This window comes from Cynara cardunculus (genome assembly GCF_001531365.2).
Source record: "Cynara cardunculus var. scolymus isolate 2C chromosome LG 15, CcrdV1, whole genome shotgun sequence".
NCBI lineage: Eukaryota > Viridiplantae > Streptophyta > Magnoliopsida > Asterales > Asteraceae > Cynara > Cynara cardunculus.
Window position 1 is genome coordinate 4,110,143 of NC_037542.1, and position 20,448 is coordinate 4,130,590.

Here is a 20,448-nt window from a genome sequence, read left to right on the forward strand (position 1 = left end):
TCAGCTCACACACAAACTTTTTTTGTGACTCCCCCTTGACATGTTCAGAGGATGATCTCTTGTTTATTTGTGTGTACAATGTGGAGGTTGGACATCAGTTTCATTATTCTGATCGTCATACTCATCAACAATAGCTTGTATTTTTTAATATTCATTGTAGGTTCTACATTGTCTTGTATAGAAGCTGACGGTTGTAGTTTGAGTCCTGAACTGTATTGATCAGAAATCGTAACAATGAAGTACAAGTTCTAAACTGAAATGTTTAGAATCTAAAAAACTGAAGTTTATGTTCTAGATTGAGTTATCTAGAAGTCTGCAGAAACAATTACTTAGGTACTTTTGGGTTAGCATAAAAAAAAATTAGTAGATATAGCTTTAATGCGCCATTCATATCTTTGCTTCTGAACCCACTTCCAAACAAATTTGACATCATCGAAACATGGTTCTTCTATCTTTGAAAAAAAAATCTTTTGAAAAATTTTCTTTTGAGCACCTGAACCATATGCAGATTTGGTTTTATGTGAAGAAGCTGACAAGGGTTTAAACTTCTTAGATCAGATCTGCTTTTTACACTTGGCATTGATGGCGAAAGAATTATGACCACAATAGTTGCAATGCAAATGTTTTGGAGCTAAAGACAATATATCTGAATGAGTAAAATGTTTGGATTTCTTCATATCATAATTCAGATTACATTTCTTCTTAGCAAATGAAGTATATTTACAACTATCAAGCTTAGCATTTAGATTCTTTACAGAAGAACTGATTTTGGAAATATTAGCACTTTTCTTCTGCAAGTCATCTTTCTTTCTCCATTCAAAACCAATATTTTTCAAATTTGTCACAAATAAAATTGTTGAATCAACAAAAGATTTGACAATCGAACATCCAGATTTGGAAGAAGTCTTAAAATCAATTTTTGATTTAACACTTGAAGACTCTCGTTTCAAAAATACTCTTATCAAAATTGTTTTTGATCAATAACAATAAATTTGGTTGAGGTATCAATTTGAGGACAAATCATTGAATTTTTCAAATCTGAACTCAAAGGATTTTATATTTCCTCCTCAAGATTCATGATTTGACTCGTTAGCTTGGCTAATTCATCAAAATTAGAATTTAAATCCTTCTCAAGATCATTGATTTTTTGTAAATTTAACTCATGCAATTTGTCTTTATAAACTAGACGCATGGCCAGTTCAGAAATTTCTTGATTAAGCTCTTCGACTTTAAGCAAAAATTCATTTTGAGCCTTTTCCATGGATCACTTCTCATATTTTAACTCAGCCTCAAGCTCAGAAATTTGTTTATCTAAGACAAATATTCTAGCATAATGAAACTCGGGATTTGAATGAATGATCCTATCATTTTGCTCAGTGTCCTCAGTCGAATCAAAATCGTAAATCACCTCATTTTCAGATTCAGAATCTGAGTCACATAATGTTTTTCAAAAATACCAGACTTTGAAATTTCTTCAATTTGCGACTCAGATTTTGATGAAGAGTCAAAATTTAAATTTTTTGTGGGATAGAATGACTTAATTTCTGAATGAGAAAACTGAAGTTTTCTAGTTTTATAACTTGAATTTAGATCGTCATATTTCAGTCTCATATTATTTAAAATTTGGAGTTTCAAAACTTCTTCATCTGATTTATATTCACACTTTTTGAAGAGTTAGGCGATTCAGATTCAGATTTAACAAAGATTTCACGAACATAAGGGATTGTGAACGTTGAAGATCCTAACTCATTGAAATTATATAAGGAACTCTGAGCATTTTTTAAAACATCAATATCATTCAAACCTAAACCCATTCTTGGATTGTAAAACCTCGTATCTTTGGGTTTATTTGTTAAAATCTTCAATGTTTACTCAAAAATACCTCTTTTAAAATTAATTTCTTCCAACTATTTGACTTTAGTGGTAAAGGCTTGGGCATGGCATAGTCATGAACCCGAGTTCGAGCCCTGGGAGGGGAGTGTTGGCGACATTTTAGTGGGGCCATGTTTAGCCTCCAAATTTGCCGGGGATTAGTCGGGCTTTGGCCCGGACACCCTTACACAAAAAAAAAAAAAAAAAAAAACTATTTGACTTTATCATACAATTGAACTCTTTCTTTGAGAATTAAATCAAATTTCAGCTGAGTTTCAACTTTCTCACCCTCTACTTCATTCAAATTATTTTTCAATGTAACAATTTGTTTTTCTAAATCAGATCTAAGATGTTCTTTTTCTGATCTAAGTTGTTCTTTTTCTTTTCTCAGATCTTCACATAAGCCTTTATAACCAAAATTTTCACTTAAAAGTTTTAACAGTAAAGCTCTTTCACTTTTAAGCTTTTGTTTTAAAACATTAAAATCAACATTCATATACTCAATTTCATTAATGAATTCAGAATTGTAAAAATTAAGTACCTTAGATTTAGATCCAATGCTTTGCATGTCCTTTGACATCTTTACTGAATGCAATTGACTTGGAATCATCGTTTCAAAGAAATTCTTGAACTGAACTGGAATCTTCAAGAAAACCTCTTGACACTTAGGGGTTGTTTGACAGTTGCTGAGTGGTTTGGTGCAGAATGATTAAGAGGCTCTCATGATATAGCGTAAAATGAAATATAATTGTTCGGTAATTGTTTACAATGAAATTAGGGCGTTAAATGGTTAAGGGAGACCCATGATACAAAATCATTCAGAGGGTTTTAAAACCATAAAGAGACAGACTTTTTATTTGTCAAACAATATTCACCTCTTAACAATTTAGATGTTGCCTTTTAATTGAACTATTAGGAGGTAAACAAACAACCCCTTAGAATATCTTTTGATAAGATATCTCTTAACAGGATATCGCTCACCACTTGGGCGATGTTCTCAAATATCGGACGAAGCTTGGGCGATATACTTAAAACTCCAAATATTTCTTGAGTCTTGGGCGATATACTCGTATATCGCTCAACTCTTGGGCGATATAGACTAACTTCAAAATTAACAAGGATATCGCTCAACACGTGGGTGATATTTCACGAAAATCGATTGACCCTTAATCGATATTTCCCATAAATCTTGAACTACCAGAAGGAAAGGATATCGCTCAATACTTGGACGATATATCCAAATATCTTTCAACACTTGAGCGGATTACATACAAATATATTCCACACCTTGGGCAATATAACAGAATATCGATCAACTTCTGAGCGATATAACCCAAATATCATTCAACACTTGCACGGATAAAACAAAATAATTCTAAACTATCTTCAACAAGTGATATCTTCAAGGATATTTTTCAACACAGATCTTCAAACATTCAATGGGCGATGTTCTTGAGAATATCACTCACAACGTATCTTCAACGAGCGGTATTGATCAATCTGACAAAGAGTTCGAACAAATTATGTCAAAAATACACAAAACTCAAAATTTGACAATGAAACTTGTACAGATTAGCTCGAAATTGCATCCTAAACAACATTTTTTACAATTTTGCCAAAAGCATATAAAAAATAACCAATTTTGATCAAAATCAACCAAAACAGTTTTGAACTTTTTCAAGAACTGTCGAACACAAAATCAAGAAATTCAAAACAGATCTAGATTCCAAATTGAATTCAATTCCTTTCTGATTTGCTCAGATACCAATCGTAGATCCCAAATTCAAGTCACAATCATATAAGATCAAGAATCAAGAACACAAGATTGAATATTGAATAGCCGAATGTATATTGATGTCAAAATAGTACAAAGTGTTCTTGATAATGTCTGCAAGTGATTGAATAATAAAACTGCAGAACTAACTACCAACAGCCAACAAGCAACCTATTTATACCCTTTTATTACAAATCATGTAAAGACTAACTATAAAGCAATGTAAAACAGTTCAAGCACAAGACATGAATACAACAATATATTCTGACATAGGGTTTAAAGGCAGCATCCTTGGTGGTGGTCAACGGGCAGGGTTGAAGGGGTCGCCCTTGAGGGAAACTGGTTGAAACAAAAATGAGTTTAAAAGAGCTGACACTAACAGTTTTAGCGTCAAATTGTAGATCAACGGTTATTCATCAGTTTCTGAAAACACTAATAGATGTGCCAATCGTAGGCAATTGTTTCCCATCAACACAAATACATATCATGGTAGTTGATGCATATGAGCGGTGGCTGATGTAACACTCCTAAAATGAAGATAATTTAAACTACAAAATGTTTGGTATAAATATCAAGATGCGAGTTTTACTATCAAATGCCAAGTAATTACAAATGTAAATAATGGTTAATAGCTAACAACTTCCTAAACTAGACCACTATAGAATTTGATTACATTCAGGTGTTACTACAACCACTAAAAGGCTATATCGACCAAGCTTGCAAGGCGCTCCAAAAGTTCTACCCAACTAGTGCCTCTACCAGCACCCAACGTTCCACTCAAACTTCCTTAGCCCTGCCACTTAAATATCTTGATATACATGTCTATGATAAAAGTGTTAGGCTTGAGGTCTAGTGAGTTCAAACAGTTTACAAACAAGGTTATAAAACAATAATCTTAAAAGCATGAATTTTGTAAGAATTGACACCAATCAAGCAACCAATTCTCATAAACCATAAATATCAAAACACATCTTGTGATGATGGAAGAGATGCGATTTTCCATTGATAGTGACGGAGCATTAAAGTAAGCGACATATCCATGTTCACGAGCCCCACGACGTATCAATGATCATTGATTTCAACCTTGTACGGTCTATGGCCCAAGACCCCTAGTGATACTAGATATGCCAATCCACTAATTACACTTTAAAAAGGTCAATGACTGATGTCCGACTCCATATGAGTCCTCACCACAATGAACGTGATGACCCGGTGTCTCGTTTCTAGTTACAACACGAGAAATAACCATCCCTTTCCCAAAAACAACAAACCAACTCATATGTCTATGAATCCAATGCATAACAGTCTAATACACGACATAACATTAGAATGTTCAACCATGTAGCTTTCCAATATATATGAAAAGTAAATGCACTTCTAAAAAAAGTATGCAAAATGAGCAATAAATATTCGTTTATCCCAAGATGAACCATAGTGGTCAAAAACCCATATCTCCTTTGAACAATTTTCCCTTTCTTAAAACCTTATAAAATATTTACCATTCATAAAGAACCATCACAAAGCAATATGGCACTTTTCCCAAGCATTAGGTACTCCATATTCAAGAAGGATGAACAAATTCTACAAAATCTCATATGTGACACAAAACCAATATAACTCAAACCCTTAGAGGTTTAACCACAAGGGTCGTGCCTGATTGGTTTGAGCATAGCTCCAAAAGTCAAAAGTACCAGGAGGTCACAAGTTCAAATCCAACGAGGAATAAAAATCCCCTTGTGGCCACGGAGGTTCAAATGCGGTGACTCCGGGCTATCTGCAAAGCAGGTGGTCGCCCTGAGATTAGTCGGCTCGCATAACGGGTTGGATATCCAGGTTAATAAAAAAAAAAAAAAACCCTTGAGGTTTATACTCCAAAATGATCCATGGCTTACTTAAAATCCCCTTTTTATGTTGTTACAAAGAGATCATAACATTAATTCTTGAAAGTGAACAAAATCCCCAAAATGCCTAAAGTTAACAAAATGGCCCAAATCACAAAAACAAAAGAGATAGACCATAAGGAACGGTTGTAAGACTAAAATATAACATTTTAACATGCATATAGTTTTAAAAAAGAGTAAGATGAACTTACAATGCGAGGTTTTGACTAAAACCTAGAAACCAGGTGAAACTCTAGATTTCTTGGTGAATAATCCCTAAGTTTCCACCCTCAAACTTTAATCCAAGCCTTCTAGATTTCTAAACTCAAATTTAATGAGGAGAGAAAGGGAGTACATGAGAGAACTTACGAAACCCTAGGAAAAATCCCTCTTCCGCTAGACCCTCACACATACATGGCACCTAGCGACCCACAGCGTGGACTAGGCCACATGTTTACCCACATAAATCACAGTCGATGTGCGGCTACACAAAGGCTTGTGCAACCTTGGCCATGACTTCAGGTCACGGGCCAAGTCGCATGGAGCTCTTTTTATCCCGATTTTCCTCCTTTTTCTGTTGATCGTGTTGAAGGTGGTCTATTTGTTGAGCACTCTGATGTAAAAGGTAAATTAGGTACATAGTTGACCCGCTAGGTGGCTGGTTTAAGAGTCCCATGCCGATGATACACCAATCCCGAAAGGAATTGTAACCCTCCCACTGGGCTGCCAGACACAAGTAGGCCACTCTGAACCAACTGTTGTCCCTAGAACCAAAGACCACTTGTACAAGTGAAAAGTGAGATCAATCAAGTTTCTTGAAATCCTTATGGGTGAAAGAAACAACAAAATTTGATTTCAGATATGGTGGCAAGTGTAAACTGAGCTACAGTTCATATAGTAATAATAGTAAGAGAACCAAAAAAAAGAACAGAAACCAAAAGGTTTCAAACAGAACTTTTAGATTTTGATCTTCCCTCCTTGCCCAGTTCATAGGCAGACATAAACTCTCTTTTTGCCGCTTTTTACATTCGCTTCAAACTCGTTGCAGTTTGAACCCCGGGTGCTAAACCGCTACCACTGGCTTTACATCATCGTTCTGTTTCTGTCGCTGCTCTCGCGCCACACCTACCGCCATCTCGCTTCCATTTCCATTGCAATCTTCTTCAGCCTTCTCCTTTTCTGGCGTAGAGGGTTCCTCAATAGCCGAAGGCTTCTGAACTGGGGAATTGCCGCCAGGGGGAAGGAAAACTCCAGTGCCAGGTACTGGTAAGCGAGGCGGAGCATGCTGCATCAGAGGAGCTGCTGTCCAGCCACCAGATACAGGTGGCAGAGCCACAGGTGAAGCCGAAAAAGCCATGGCAGGTGCAACTGCTGCCGGAATAAAAATGGGTTGGATGCCATTTGAGGGTTGCAGCTGTGGACGAGCAGCAGCCAGAGTGGGCAAAACACCAGTTGTTGGGACTGAGACATGGTGCTTGGGAACCATCGGATGGCGAATGTGGTTTGGGGGCCGTGTAGGGGGTGGGACCCAGTGCGATGGAGGTGCAGCGGTTGCATGTGAAGGAGAATGCTGACCATCACCTGGTGTGGTTCTCTTTGGTTGCGACTTGGTAAAGGTAACAAGTATACGCTGTTTCCGTATTGAGTGGATCGCGTGTCTAGTAAAATCTGCAGATCTACCTTCCATAACAAGCACAGATCTGCAAATTTCAATGTGATCAAAAGACAAAATTCACATAAATCAATGACATTAGTCGCATGACTCAAGAACATTCAAGTATAACTCAAGTTTTAATTCAACTCGAGTAAGTTAACACATGTTTTATCTACAAAATAAATATGTATACAGATAAAAGGTTGGTTGTTCTGTAAAAGACATATTTGTATCAATGACATTAGTCGCATGACTCAAGAACATTCAAGTATAACTCAAGTTTTAATTCAACTCGAGTAAGTTAACACATGTTTTATCTACAAAATAAATATGTATACAGATAAAAGGTTGGTTGTTCTGTAAAAGACATATTTGTATTTGTATTAAAGCATGTCCACCATTTTATCTTCATACATTAAACCATTATAATTTGACTATGCATATCATTGAATAGATTATCAAAATGTTTGCCAAACATAGTAATCAAATGAATAGATGTCTGTTGATCTAATTTGTATTAAATGAATTTAAGTCGGGTTAAACAAGAACAGAACTCAAACCGAATGCCTTTAAGCTTAATTGAGTTGGTTCAAATTTTCCTATATGCTCTCTATGATTGGGTCAAGAAAGAATCTTGTTCAAACTTGACTCAAGCAACTTATCATGAGTAGATTCATATGGACCATGTTCAGTTCAGGTTAAAGATGCAGAAAGCCAGGGCCTTCCAAGCCCATTTTAAGTAAGCAAAAAAAGAGCCCTGGATTTTTCAGATGTAGAAACTTGTGGAACATAATCGTACAATCAATAAAGATGACCACGAGCGAGCTTGAAATTATCCCAAAAAAGGAAATGTTTCCATAAATATATGGCTATTTTTAGGATGGAGTGCTTATTGGAGCCTGTACACCTTACATTGAAAAATGTTTTACTGCAGCATATGCTATAAACATAAACCACCATGACCTTATATGCATTAGTTCGTCACCCTCTAGCCGGATTTTTTTCACCATAAAGTAAAATTCACAGGGTGATAGATCATATGCCATGTTTAAGAGGATCAATGTAAGGATTTCTTATTTGATAAGCACCATTGCTTCAAAAGTGCAAGAGTTCCTTGATGTTTTTCAAGATCCTATTTATATTATGCGTCTTAAATTGGGAGTCTTCACGTAAACAGCCTATCCACCCTCTGGGACAGAACTAAGGTGTGCGTACATCCTCCCCCCCCCCCCTAACAAATAAAATGAACACACACACAAACACAGAGAGAGAGAGAGAGTACCCGGGAGTAAGAGAGAGCTTAATAGAACCTCTGTAGTCCCCAGGATGGTCCACTCCGATTACTCTACCAAAAGTCATGTCACATTCTGTCACAAACAGCACACATACAGGCCTTCCAAACCAATGTGGCCATATATGAGGCTGTGAGTGATCACCCTACACATAGCATCCTCTAGTTAGGCCAGTCATAGTAGTACCACACGGTTGTATTAAGCAATACAAGTGATAAAGAGTTCTTAACCTCATTGAAGATATCGATAATGCAGGAGTCGGGCTTCACTGTCAGAACTTGCATGGCCATTAAGCCCTCAATAACGTCTTGAAATAGACTTGGAATGGGTTCTATTCTCCGATCTGCAAAAATCAATATTATTTCAATTGCTGGTAGAATTTGATGCAAATACATTTATGAATTTATGTACATGCCTTTCGATGTTCCACTGATGACCTCATCTTCAAATGGTGCATCAGCAATGGGCAGTCCCAGTTGAATCATCTCTCTTCCATGGCCTTTCATGGGTCTCTTTGAGACAACATATGCCTGGCCTGCTTCTTGTCAAAAAAGTTTCAGGAATTATTTTACTCTATATATTCAGGATCAAGGAAATTGCCACTGCTATTTAGAAGCTGGTAAAAGAAAAGGCAAAAGAGCACAATCTTCGAGTTTGATATATTCCTATGTTAGAAACAGAACACAAATTGAATTACCATAATAAACTGTGAAACCAACACACATATGAACCCCTTTGGTAACAAAAGAGTACCATGCTATATATTTTATCGCACTTTGAAACAGAACAAGGATTGAACTACCATGCTAAACTAAGTGCTAGATCTCTACCTTTGACCCATCCAATGAACCTCTTTGGACAACAGAAGACTCCCGCCATTGCGTAATCACAGAAGCGTCACATCAATTTTTTTGGATAGAAACATATACTTTAGTACGAAAGGATTCAGTAGTTACAATAATTAATTTTGAGTATATAGACAACAGAAATAGAAGAATCACGTTCATCAGTAGTTACTCAGACTTTACTCATTCTTAATGAGACATTCCTTTGATAACATTATTGAACCCGTGAGTCCATGAAGTTATCTATAGGGATGGTGATATATTGGGCGGATTCACTTGGTTTTCTATATAAGTCAACAGTTTCCGATCAAGTAAATGGCCCAACCTTTTTCATATGAAAACATCTCTTAAAGATGGATGGATTGATTGCTTCAAGCTGATGATCAGTAGTGACATCAAGCAACAGCTATTCAACTTGGTTGGTAGTAAACTCCAATGATAAGCTTTTAACTATTTCTTCATGTCATTTTACAAGGTTTTCGCATTGGAGACATAGCCTTGTAAGCAAAAGCTTGGTCCTCACCAAGCGTTTGATACATTGGTGAATTTTCAATTTACCCTCTTCTACAATCATACTTTCATTTTATACCTTCATCACTTTTTGATCAAGTACCCTAATTTATTAAATATTTAAAATATAAGTAAATGTTTTCTATAACAAACTACATCATTTAAAAGCTCTAATTGAGACGATTAACAATTATCGAATATTAAAAAACATAAATACCATGTAATATTTTACGAAGAACTCAAATAAGATTCACATTTTTTGAATAGGACGCATTGACAATTAACATGATGTATTTATAATGGTTCTTTATGGATTCATGATGGTTCTCTAGAAGGGGCTTTATAAAACAATTCTAAAAGATGAAGATAATTGTTAAAAAGGTTTTGGAAAGGTTTGGAGGATGTTTTTGAAGAGAGGCTTTTGTTTAGTGGAAAACTGATGTGACAAAAACAAAAAGTCATTAAAGACTTGTGCATATGCTTTATATAATCACAACTTATCACTAGTGACAGTTATATTAGAATGATATTTTGTATTTGTAGCAGCCTATGTAATGCAAGTAAATTACAAATTTCATTCTTGAACTTATGGATAACTAACTCTTTTTACCCTGTGATTTGTGAACTTCCGCTCTAGTATAACTGAGAGATTACATTAGTTTGGAAACGTTAGTTGGAGGACTACCAATGCAATTTCATGAGCTGCAGGGTAAAGGTGTTAGTTATCCATCAACTGACTAATATACTTGGGTATCCTTTGACCCTAGCTAGAATACCAAGGTCAAAATGAGATAAAACTAAAATACAAAATAGCATACAACTTACAATAAACATAAAGAGGAAGAGTGTAAATTTTAGAAAGGATCGTTAAAGGAAGTGAGGTTATAATTACAAAATCCCACTTTCAATCATGGTACTTTAGGATGGTATAGTAGCAAAAGGAAAAAAGACAAATAAGGAACATTGTATCAAGGCAAGGCAAGGATGCAATATGGGGGCATATTTATGTTTCAGGAATATCTAACCATATGGATGTGAATATACTGCAATCTTAAGCATGCCAACTTTCCTGTGCTTCAGTGATGTAAATCCTGTTCAGTTTATGACTAAACAGCAACTCTACGTAAGACAAGTATTGGGATTGACATAATCATAGCACATAAGAACAGGATATCATTTCTCGTTTTCTTCTAAGCAGAAAAAACTCAGGTGGTCTGCATATAATTTGACAATGGCCTAAATCTCCAGATCATAAGAAATGTCACAGACTCGCTTATTTCCCTTGTTTCTCGGAGGCTCTACTCGATATTTCGAACCAAACTGCAGATTTTATACATGTTTAGCAGCCTCATATTCATCATAAAAGTAGACCTATACTGACTCTCATGCTCAGCTTCCATCCAAAAATCAGGAACTCGATTTTCATCAAACCCTTTCTAGTATCACTTGCATTTAGTTAGACCATATGGTTCTCATACTCCCCACCAGTACCATCACAAACTTATACATGGTCCGCATCATGCTCACCTGTCAGCTTACAAGAACCACCTAGCGTTTGCAAGTCTTTGTGGCACTTAAAAAGCCAGCCTTGCATTCAACCACCATAAATCTTTACTAAAGTTGAAAGGGTGAAATAAATAAAGATAGTAATTGGAATCAAATGACATTTCACTCCATGAGAAAGGTATGATACATCAGTCAACATCATGAAAATATGCCATGTGACAATTAATCTTTTCCCAGCAACAAAATCAAAAACCAGTGATAGGTGAGTTTGCTTTAGCCGAACCATGATAGACATTTACCATTCTAAACATATGTTGACTGAGAGAACTTGCAAGAAACAAAGGTACAAAAAGATGAAAGCTGAGATAAGGCCCTATATTCTGATGAACAAAACATGCAGTCTTACAATATCCCAGTTCTGCTAATATGCCTAATTATAGGTGAGCTGTGTACTTTTCGATAAAATTAAGCCCCAAATAGTCATTAACATTGACCTTGCATGGTGATACTACAGGAACCATAAAGTGTAAACTCCAAGTCTCAAACAATGAATAAAGCGTAGAAGTCCATATGGGTGCATTTGGTACGTGGATGGGACTTGACAAGAATGGACAGTCGACATTGAGGTAGGCAAGTGAAAGAATTTTGGAAGATTTAGGGTTTCAATTTGATATAGGTGGCTTAGTAGTTTACCAATCTTGTTCCATCTCCCAGATTTTTGTTCCACCAATTTCAGTGGAATAGAAAATATGCATTTTTGTCCCACTCAGGCCCCGTCCTGTCCGAGTCTAATGTCACGCCAAACGTGGGACAACAAGTTTTTGCACTTTCATGTCCCGTACTATCCTGCTTAACAAACGCACCCTATAAGAATAGAATTTGACTACCAGCAAGTTTGTTGGAATTGTAACCACATTGTTATACCAAGAAAAAAATAACATTAACCACAAGCAGAGAAGAGCATTACCACTTTTGAATCACATACCCCCAGTATCATTGATTGTGTTGTCACCCCCATATGAATCCACAAAGTAAGAATTAAAGAGCACATGCAGATTTGGTAACACTAGATATAGAGTTTGTTATCTCAAATACACTAGAATGAAGCGATATGATCCCATTCTGAAAGTGAAGAGTTTCAAAGAACCAAGAAGAATTCAGAATGCACAATTATGTCAGGGAACCTTATACTTGAAAGGAAAATATGAAAGCAATTTGCATCATCAAAATCCAAATATAGTTGGTAACTTGCCTTGAAATTTTCCCTGTCTTCCTGCATTTCTCAAATCATTAACCAAGCCAACCATTTTGCCAACTTCAGAGTCATCAAACAACTCTTCATACATTTTCATCCCTTCAACCACATTAATCTACAAATAGAAAATGGTTAAACTAAGACGTAGAATAAGATTAAATACCAGATTTAAGTATCTCAAGCTATTAATAGAGCTTAAGAAGGTTACCTCTTTCCCATCCAACATCTCAGTACCAACAAAAGTTTTGGCAACAAGTGAAACATTCGGCTTCTGGTATGGAGTATGTGTAGAAGATGAATCATTCTCCAAATGCACAGTAGAACATACTTAAGAAGAAAAAGTAATGTCAAATCATCCATTTATTCTATTCCATTTCTATTGCAAAAGCAGCAGTTAGAGAGAAGGGCATACACATAAACTGATCTAACTTATTCTCAGCCTCAATATGTGAGCTTAGCATTTACTTCTATGCTATAGAGAAGTTGGAACAAAAGGAAAATAACTTATATATTTCATACTAAAGCATGAAAGTAAATAGAATTAAACGAATGTCAAAAAAGAACCAGAAAGAAACTGGTTGTGGGAGAGGAATGAGGAGAATACTTTTTCCTCGGATTCCAAACAATGATTGGAACAATACCAAGAAAATGAAAGCAACTCATACCTAATACCCCCCCCCCCCAGTTGTTACAAGATTAAGCATAAACAAACAGATAGCAAAAAAAATGGATGACAGTAAGAGAAGGGTACAAGTACCTTTCAAGTTTGGATTGCATTTAAAATTCACCTCCTTTGCCTCACATTCTGAATTGCCAGACAAGGTTGATTGTGAGTCCAGACTCTTTTGGTTATTATCCACTTGAGGTTTTGAGCTCAAACCTGTTCCAAATCGAATGAGATAGTCATCATCTTATTTTCCACAACACAGAGCATGACTATAACGTACTCTTGCATACAATTCCAAGCCACGAGAAAGGAGGAGAGCATGCATTAGGCCTTGCAGACATGTACGTCGTATCTAGCTATTCTCGTGAAAATAAAAGCACATAAAGTTTGTAGGGGTGAAACCCTCTTATTGCATGTTGAACTGAAACCTGGGTTGTTTAGTTCATTATTCACTTAGTGGTGTTGCAGATCAATGTTCAGGTGTCGTTAGAAATTAGCAAGTGTATGCTCATCAACCAGAAACTTGAGTACACCTCTGCAGGTAGGCAACCCTTGTCAGCCATGTGGCAGTTTGAGCGATTTAGCTATATATGGTTCCAGGGAGCTAATTGGTAACCAAAGTAGGCAAGAGAATATTGCATGAATTCAATTTCTACAAGAGAAGGTGATAGATCTAAATAGATCAGGAGCACGAGTTTCAAGCTATGGCATCCATGACGCAATAAGACAAAAAAGGGGTAGGTATGACAACCAGTAAGTGCCTAAAAATGGTATAGTTAGTCATGTGGAGTTTTCCATTTAGTAAAGGCTTTAAAAGAATTTATGGAGGCATGGATATGGTACATGAATCAAGGGGATTAAAACTCGAAACTTTCAGTATCATATAATGTTTTAGTCATGTGGAGTTTTCCATTTAGTGAGGAACTCTTTCATCGGAGATTCTAATGGTCATGTTAGGAAGAGGTGGTAAATGGTTTAGAATATATCATGGAGATTTGGGTGTGAGTAGAGATAAGGCCTGCGTACATCCTACACTTCCTGACCCTACCTTTGTGTGGGATATACTGAATTGGTTTGGTTTAGTTATATGAATCAAGGAGAACAAATTTAAATGTTGTAGCAGATAATGGTTTGTTGGTGACAAACTGTCCTTCATAATACATGAACCATGTTAAATAACCTTTAGCAGGGATTGAGCACCAGCCATGAAGACTTTTTCCTGCCTATGAAAAACGTATTGCATAAATTTTGAAGTTGAGCCTGCAAAACATGTATAAGCAGTAAAAACATAGGTTTTTAGTGGTAGACAGCCACCAGGTAGTACCGTAGTACAACGTTGAAGGAGAAAATTTAAGTATGTTTATTGATGAAATGGATAAAGGAGGACCTTTAGTTAATACAATGTAAAATAGCAGTGTGCATTCAGATGGTAGCAAATGTGGACATCAATGAAAAGCAGATATCAAGTTGCGGATGCAAAGCAGCAGAGTGAGAAGCAGAAGAGGCTATAAAGGATAAAAGGGGTTTCCATAAACACTTTAGGCCAGAACAAACAGTATATATAAGATGCAACTTCACAGTGTTGAAAAGCATATCCCAGAAGAAAGTAGTTAGGAATATTATTTTTTGTCATTTGAGTTTTCCACAAACATTCAGATATTGATGAGGATGTTAATCATGTGATTATCGCAACATGGACAAAATGGCAACAAGCTTTGTAAGTCTTGACCAAAAAGTTCCACTCAAGTCGAAAGATAGGTTCTTGAAAATAACAGTAACACCTGCTATGGTTCATGGGGCAAAAAGTTGTCTCTAGAAAGATAACATGTATATGATAATAATGAAGAAGAAGCGTGGATGTTGAGATGGATGCATAGCAACGCAGTTTGGACTGAGACTAAGAATGAGGGTACAAGAGAGAAGGGTGGCACTGGTTGACAAGAAGTTAAAGCCACATCGTTTATGATAGTTGGTCATCTCCAACATAGACCTTTCAATGCATTAGTCACAAGACAAGAGTTGTTCCTATATCACGCATCATCCCAACTGCATCAATTAGTTGGGCCGCTTAATCGGTCACCTATGTGTTAAGAATCACCCACTACTTCAATTGGAAACCGATTGTTGAATTAGGCATTTCAAAGAATAAAGTGGAGATCAAATGATATTCTCAACTTGCCTTTCTTCAGTATGTTTCTCTTAATGAGGTAATCTTTTGACTCTTTCCAAGTTGTATCAATGGAACAATAAAATTAGTCGTCTAGAAAAGCAAATTTACCAAAATAATGTGGTGTCGAATCATTACTTCTCACATCTATATATACGCTGATGAGAATTATATTTCATACATTGCCTAGCTTTGTTTATCATTATTTCTCACATCTATATATACGCTGATGAGAATTATATTTCATACATTGCCTAGCTTTGTTTATCACTTTTTAGAACACTCTTATCTTGTTATGTTGACTAGACTAGCAAGCTAAGGTTTCCATAGCAGCATATTTTAAGCATCATGAACTAACATCAGAAAACACTATGAGAAAATGGTTGTTCCAAAAATACCTTATGTTGCTTTGTAACCTGTTTAATGAACTCAGTGAACCTGGGTGGAGATATAATAATAGCATGTGCCAGAAAAATGATTTATTGGTTATGATGTAAGGATGCATATATGAACCACCATGCTTCTAGATAGAGACAAATCAAGAACATTGTATGAAACATTTAAAGTTATAAATTTATTCAAGAAATACAAAATTCAAATATTTTGGAAAGAAACAGAGTTGAAAGATGCAGCCTAATATAAGATTTAAAGCAATCTGAAACGACTTCCAAGATTATGAAGATACTTAAATGAAAACTAAATGACAGATCATATGCTATCATGTTGACCACTAATATAAAATTTACGAAAGATAGGAATGGTTATAAGAATACAAACAAAGAAAAAGGGGGAAAAAGTAGCACTTGTGTGTGCTTCACATAAACAAGTAATAAATCATCACCATATGGATATAGAAACAATGACTTAGCAAATACAGTTGATTTGAATGCAAGAAATTTCTAAACATATACTTAAAATATTGTCAATGAAACCTGACAGAAAGTATAGAACCCCACTCATCTCTTACCATTGTTATACTTTGCAAGCGTGACATCCTTTTCATCAGATTTTAAAACTTCATTCTTTACCAAATTGCTAGACCCATTTGCAACAGTGGAATTATGACCTTCCTTCAGAGCAATTTCAACTTTATGGCCCTGGCCCTGCCCCTGCCTGGACCCAACACCAGCAGATCTCTTATACTCCTTTCCTGGACCCCCAACCTTCACCGGATCATAATACCCACCACGATTATGTTGTTGACGCCTCCAGGTCACCTGCTGCAATGCGTACAACACCTCAGCCACAGAAAAATACTGCTGCAAATGAAGAACAGGATTCCAGTTACACCTCCTCTGCTGTATAGATCCTATAACCTCATCATACTCTCCTGGTTCCCCAACACTTTTCAAATGATGACACATCGAATCAATAATCGCATTGGCAGCCGCAAATTCCCCTCTCAACCAAGAAATAAATCCGTCTCTTTCATCAGCATACCAGCCAACCCCACTTCCCGCCACTCCTCCGCCGGCCAGCCCAACCCCACCACCACTGGGAAACTGCATTTTATCAGAAAGTACCACGTTCCCCGATGGCATTGCCATATACATTAAGAATTATCTATATATAAACTATTTGTTCCTTGATTGCTAATACAAGAAATAGAAATTCCTAGCTCATTTCCAGATCTAACACAGAAATAAATAGCCAAAAAGCTGGTGAATCTTGCGGTGATGATGAGCAATAACAGTAATGGTGAAATTGATGATTGGATCAGTAAAATTATGAATGAAAACTGTGTCAAATTCAAGGAAATGGTACAGAATTATGCAATATGAAATCAAAATCAAGAAATATTTGGTATTAATTGTTCGTTTTCCTCTTTATCTCCTCAGATCCGGGCAAAATCAACAACGTAGGTGTTGTTGAATAGTGTGTGAATTTGAGGGTATTGGGAAGAAAGACTTAATTAGGGTTCGTAGAGGATTGGTTGTGGTGTGAGGAAGAAGATATATATATACACACACACATGTATATGGCTTATTCAGCACGCGCATTTGTTACTGAAACAATCTCTCACACATATACACGCAGTAGGAGGGGTGTGTTTGTGATTTTAGTTTCAGCCTCAGCTGCCCGGGGGTTATTTGACATATTCCATTAACTTAAGGGGGTATTTGATAAATAAAATAAAGGACTTCACATTTAGAGGTACATGTCTTAAGGGTTGTTTGTTTACCTCTTAATAGTTTTATTAAAAGGCAACATCTGAATTGTTAAGAGATGAATTTTGTTTGACAAAAAAAAGTCTGTCTCTTAATGGTTCTAAAACCCCTTGAATGATTTGTATCATGGATCTTCTAACCATTAAGAGTCATGATTTCATTGTACACAATTACCAAACAATTATATGTCATTTTGTATTATATCATAATAGTCTATTAATCATTTTGACCACTTAATCATTCTGCATCAAACCATTCAGTAATGCCAAACAGCCCCTTATACTATATTATAAAGCATTTGACAAAAACTCTTAAAAACCATTTTTATTTTTTATGTATAAGTACTGTTTATTAATGCATGTTACTTAAAACTCAAGATTACAAGTAAATTGTGCGTAAGTACAACTTATTAAATCTTAGGGGCTGTTTGGATGCCTCTTAATGGTGACATTAAGAGGAAACCTCTTAATCGGTAAGAGGTATGAGTTGTTTGTCAAAAAAAAGAACCTCTTAATGGTTACAAAAGGCTCTTAACGATTTAGTGTTTAGGGCTCTCCTAAATGATTCAGAGGGGTCTTCTTCCATATTTGCCCTCTCCTCAAACTTCAACAGGCAACAGCCGTTGCTCCTCCCACCCTCCTTCCTCCTTCCTCCTTCCTCCTTCCTCCTCCCAATCGATCTCGCCTCCTCCCACGCCTCTCACCTTTCTTCCTCCTTCCAATCGATCTCGCCTCCTCCCATGAGTTAATGCCTCCCACGGGTTGTTGTTATGTCGCCTTCCACGAGTTGATTCAAAGGGGTTTGTTGTGTCGATCGTTCCTCCCACCCTCGTTCCTCCTTCTGCCTTCCACAGCCCCCTTGCTGCTGTGTCGTTTCCCTGCTATCTCGTCTCCCTGTTTTTTGCCATTTGCCCTGGCTTGTTCTTTGGTTAATGTCATGCTTGCACCAAATGCCATGACTAGTATATCTTTTACTTCATATTTAATTTTCTTGTAGGGGGAGAAGGGGGCGGGAAGGGATCAATTGGAAGTTTCTGTTTCCATTTATTTATCTTCATCTTGTTAGTATATTAATTGTGGATGAAAGTTATCCATCTTTAAGGTGATCGAAAGTTGGGGTTGGACGAGTATATGATATAGGTCTGATAAAAAGGTCAACTGATATGAAGAAACAACATCTTTTCTATATATCCATTTAGAATTGATTGTATTTTGCACCAAATATAATTGTATGTTGGTTTATTCAGTACTAAATCATACAGAGGGTTAAAATGGTAATTTATTGTCATTTAGAGAACAATTACCAAACAACCTTGTTTCATTCAGTACTTAACCATTCTGACCCTCTTAACCATTCTGACCTCTTAACTATTCTACACTAAATTATTCAGCAACTACCAAACAGCTCGTTATTGTGTGTAACTCACATATGTAACTTAAAGAGGGGGGGGGGGGGGTATTTGATAAATATAAGATAGTACTTCACATTTAGAGGTGTTTGGTGCACATGTCTCATCTAATCTCATAAAATTGAAATGGTTAATTTGTTAATCATATTTCATCATTCTGTTGTATTTCACGGATTTCATCATTCCGTTGTATATGTGATGGAATTCAATTTTCATTCCGATCCTTTTTTTAAATGACAAAACTACCCCTCTAAAAAAACTCTAGCTTAATATATATGTGATCAACACCACCTAATTCCTCACTAATCCTTACCGCCTGCCTGAACCTGTTGTTATTGTTACTAACACCACCACCACCACTAACAATCGAGGTGTTGCTGTCACCACCGCTGGTGGTTGTCATTGTCATCATCACCACTGCTACCACCGAAAAAAACCATCGCTGCCTTTGCCATCATCACCACTACCATCACAATCATCAATTAATATTATCATTAATTATATAGTGTTTCTAATTTAATTACAAAAATTATGAATATGTCATAAATGTGTATTTTGGCAATTTATTATTATTATTTTATTTCTATTTTGAAACTACATTCTGCCAACCAAACATTTAGATTTTAATTCTTACCATAGCGGTCCTGAGATTTTGGAGGCCGTGTGAAAAAAAAGTAAATGTGCCCCTTAACTTTTATACTAATTATTAAATTATTTTTACTATAGTTTGATAGTCTATTGATCGATGATTCCTCTTTGATTTTGAACAAACTATATATCTTTTCTTCTTTTTTGATGTTTAAGATATCTGATTCAAATTTATTGTTAGAGACATCGTATTTTATTTAAAATCAATCAATCTTTATCGGTATTACAAAAACACATATCAACAAGAATCTTTATAAATTCATCATCATTAAAAATATATTAACATTAAAAATTAAAAATGTTCCAAAAAACATACAAAAAATCAAACAATGATTAAATATTTTTCTAAATTCTGTTAAATAATCAAAGAAAATTATGGAGGAAAGTATTTAAAAAAATAAAAGAACACTAAATAATCAAAGTTATTGAATACAATATTGAAGTCTGGAGTATAATTTGTGTTCATTTTATTAAGATTTCTTGTGGGCTTAAAAGTCTTTTCAGATTTAGATTTTCTCTTTGAGTGGAATGAGTTCTGTGAAGAGAACCTGTTCTTTTTTACCCAATTTGGTTTGATAAAGCTTTGACCACAATAAGTATAATGGATATGTTTCTTAAGCATAGACATCATCTTAGCACACATACATTTGAAAGGATTATGACCATAATATGCATTAGGAACAAAAGACTAATTTTTTAAAGCTTCAACAGATTTAGAATTGTCAAAATTTACAGACTTCTTCTTTTCTTTATTCCTCTTCCCACTCTTCTTAACTTTCTTGCTCAAAGGCCTTTTTTCCTT

At 35.8% G+C, this 20,448-nt stretch overlaps 1 protein-coding gene across 1 annotated transcript; it reads right to left on the minus strand.

Annotated features, from left to right (window-relative positions):
- Nucleotides 1-6,355: 6,355 nt before the first annotated feature.
- On the minus strand, nucleotides 6,356-17,044 carry LOC112527556. The gene is made up of 9 exons (XM_025138261.1): nucleotides 16,390-17,044; nucleotides 13,346-13,468; nucleotides 12,797-12,915; nucleotides 12,586-12,703; nucleotides 12,319-12,399; nucleotides 8,888-9,013; nucleotides 8,703-8,842; nucleotides 8,463-8,617; nucleotides 6,356-7,226 (listed from the first exon to the last, which is right to left on the minus strand). Exons 1-9 carry the CDS (start codon nucleotides 16,973-16,975, stop codon nucleotides 6,590-6,592), a joined length of 2,085 nt encoding a protein of 694 aa, XP_024994029.1. The 5' UTR covers nucleotides 16,976-17,044; the 3' UTR covers nucleotides 6,356-6,589.
- Nucleotides 17,045-20,448: the final 3,404 nt, after the last annotated feature.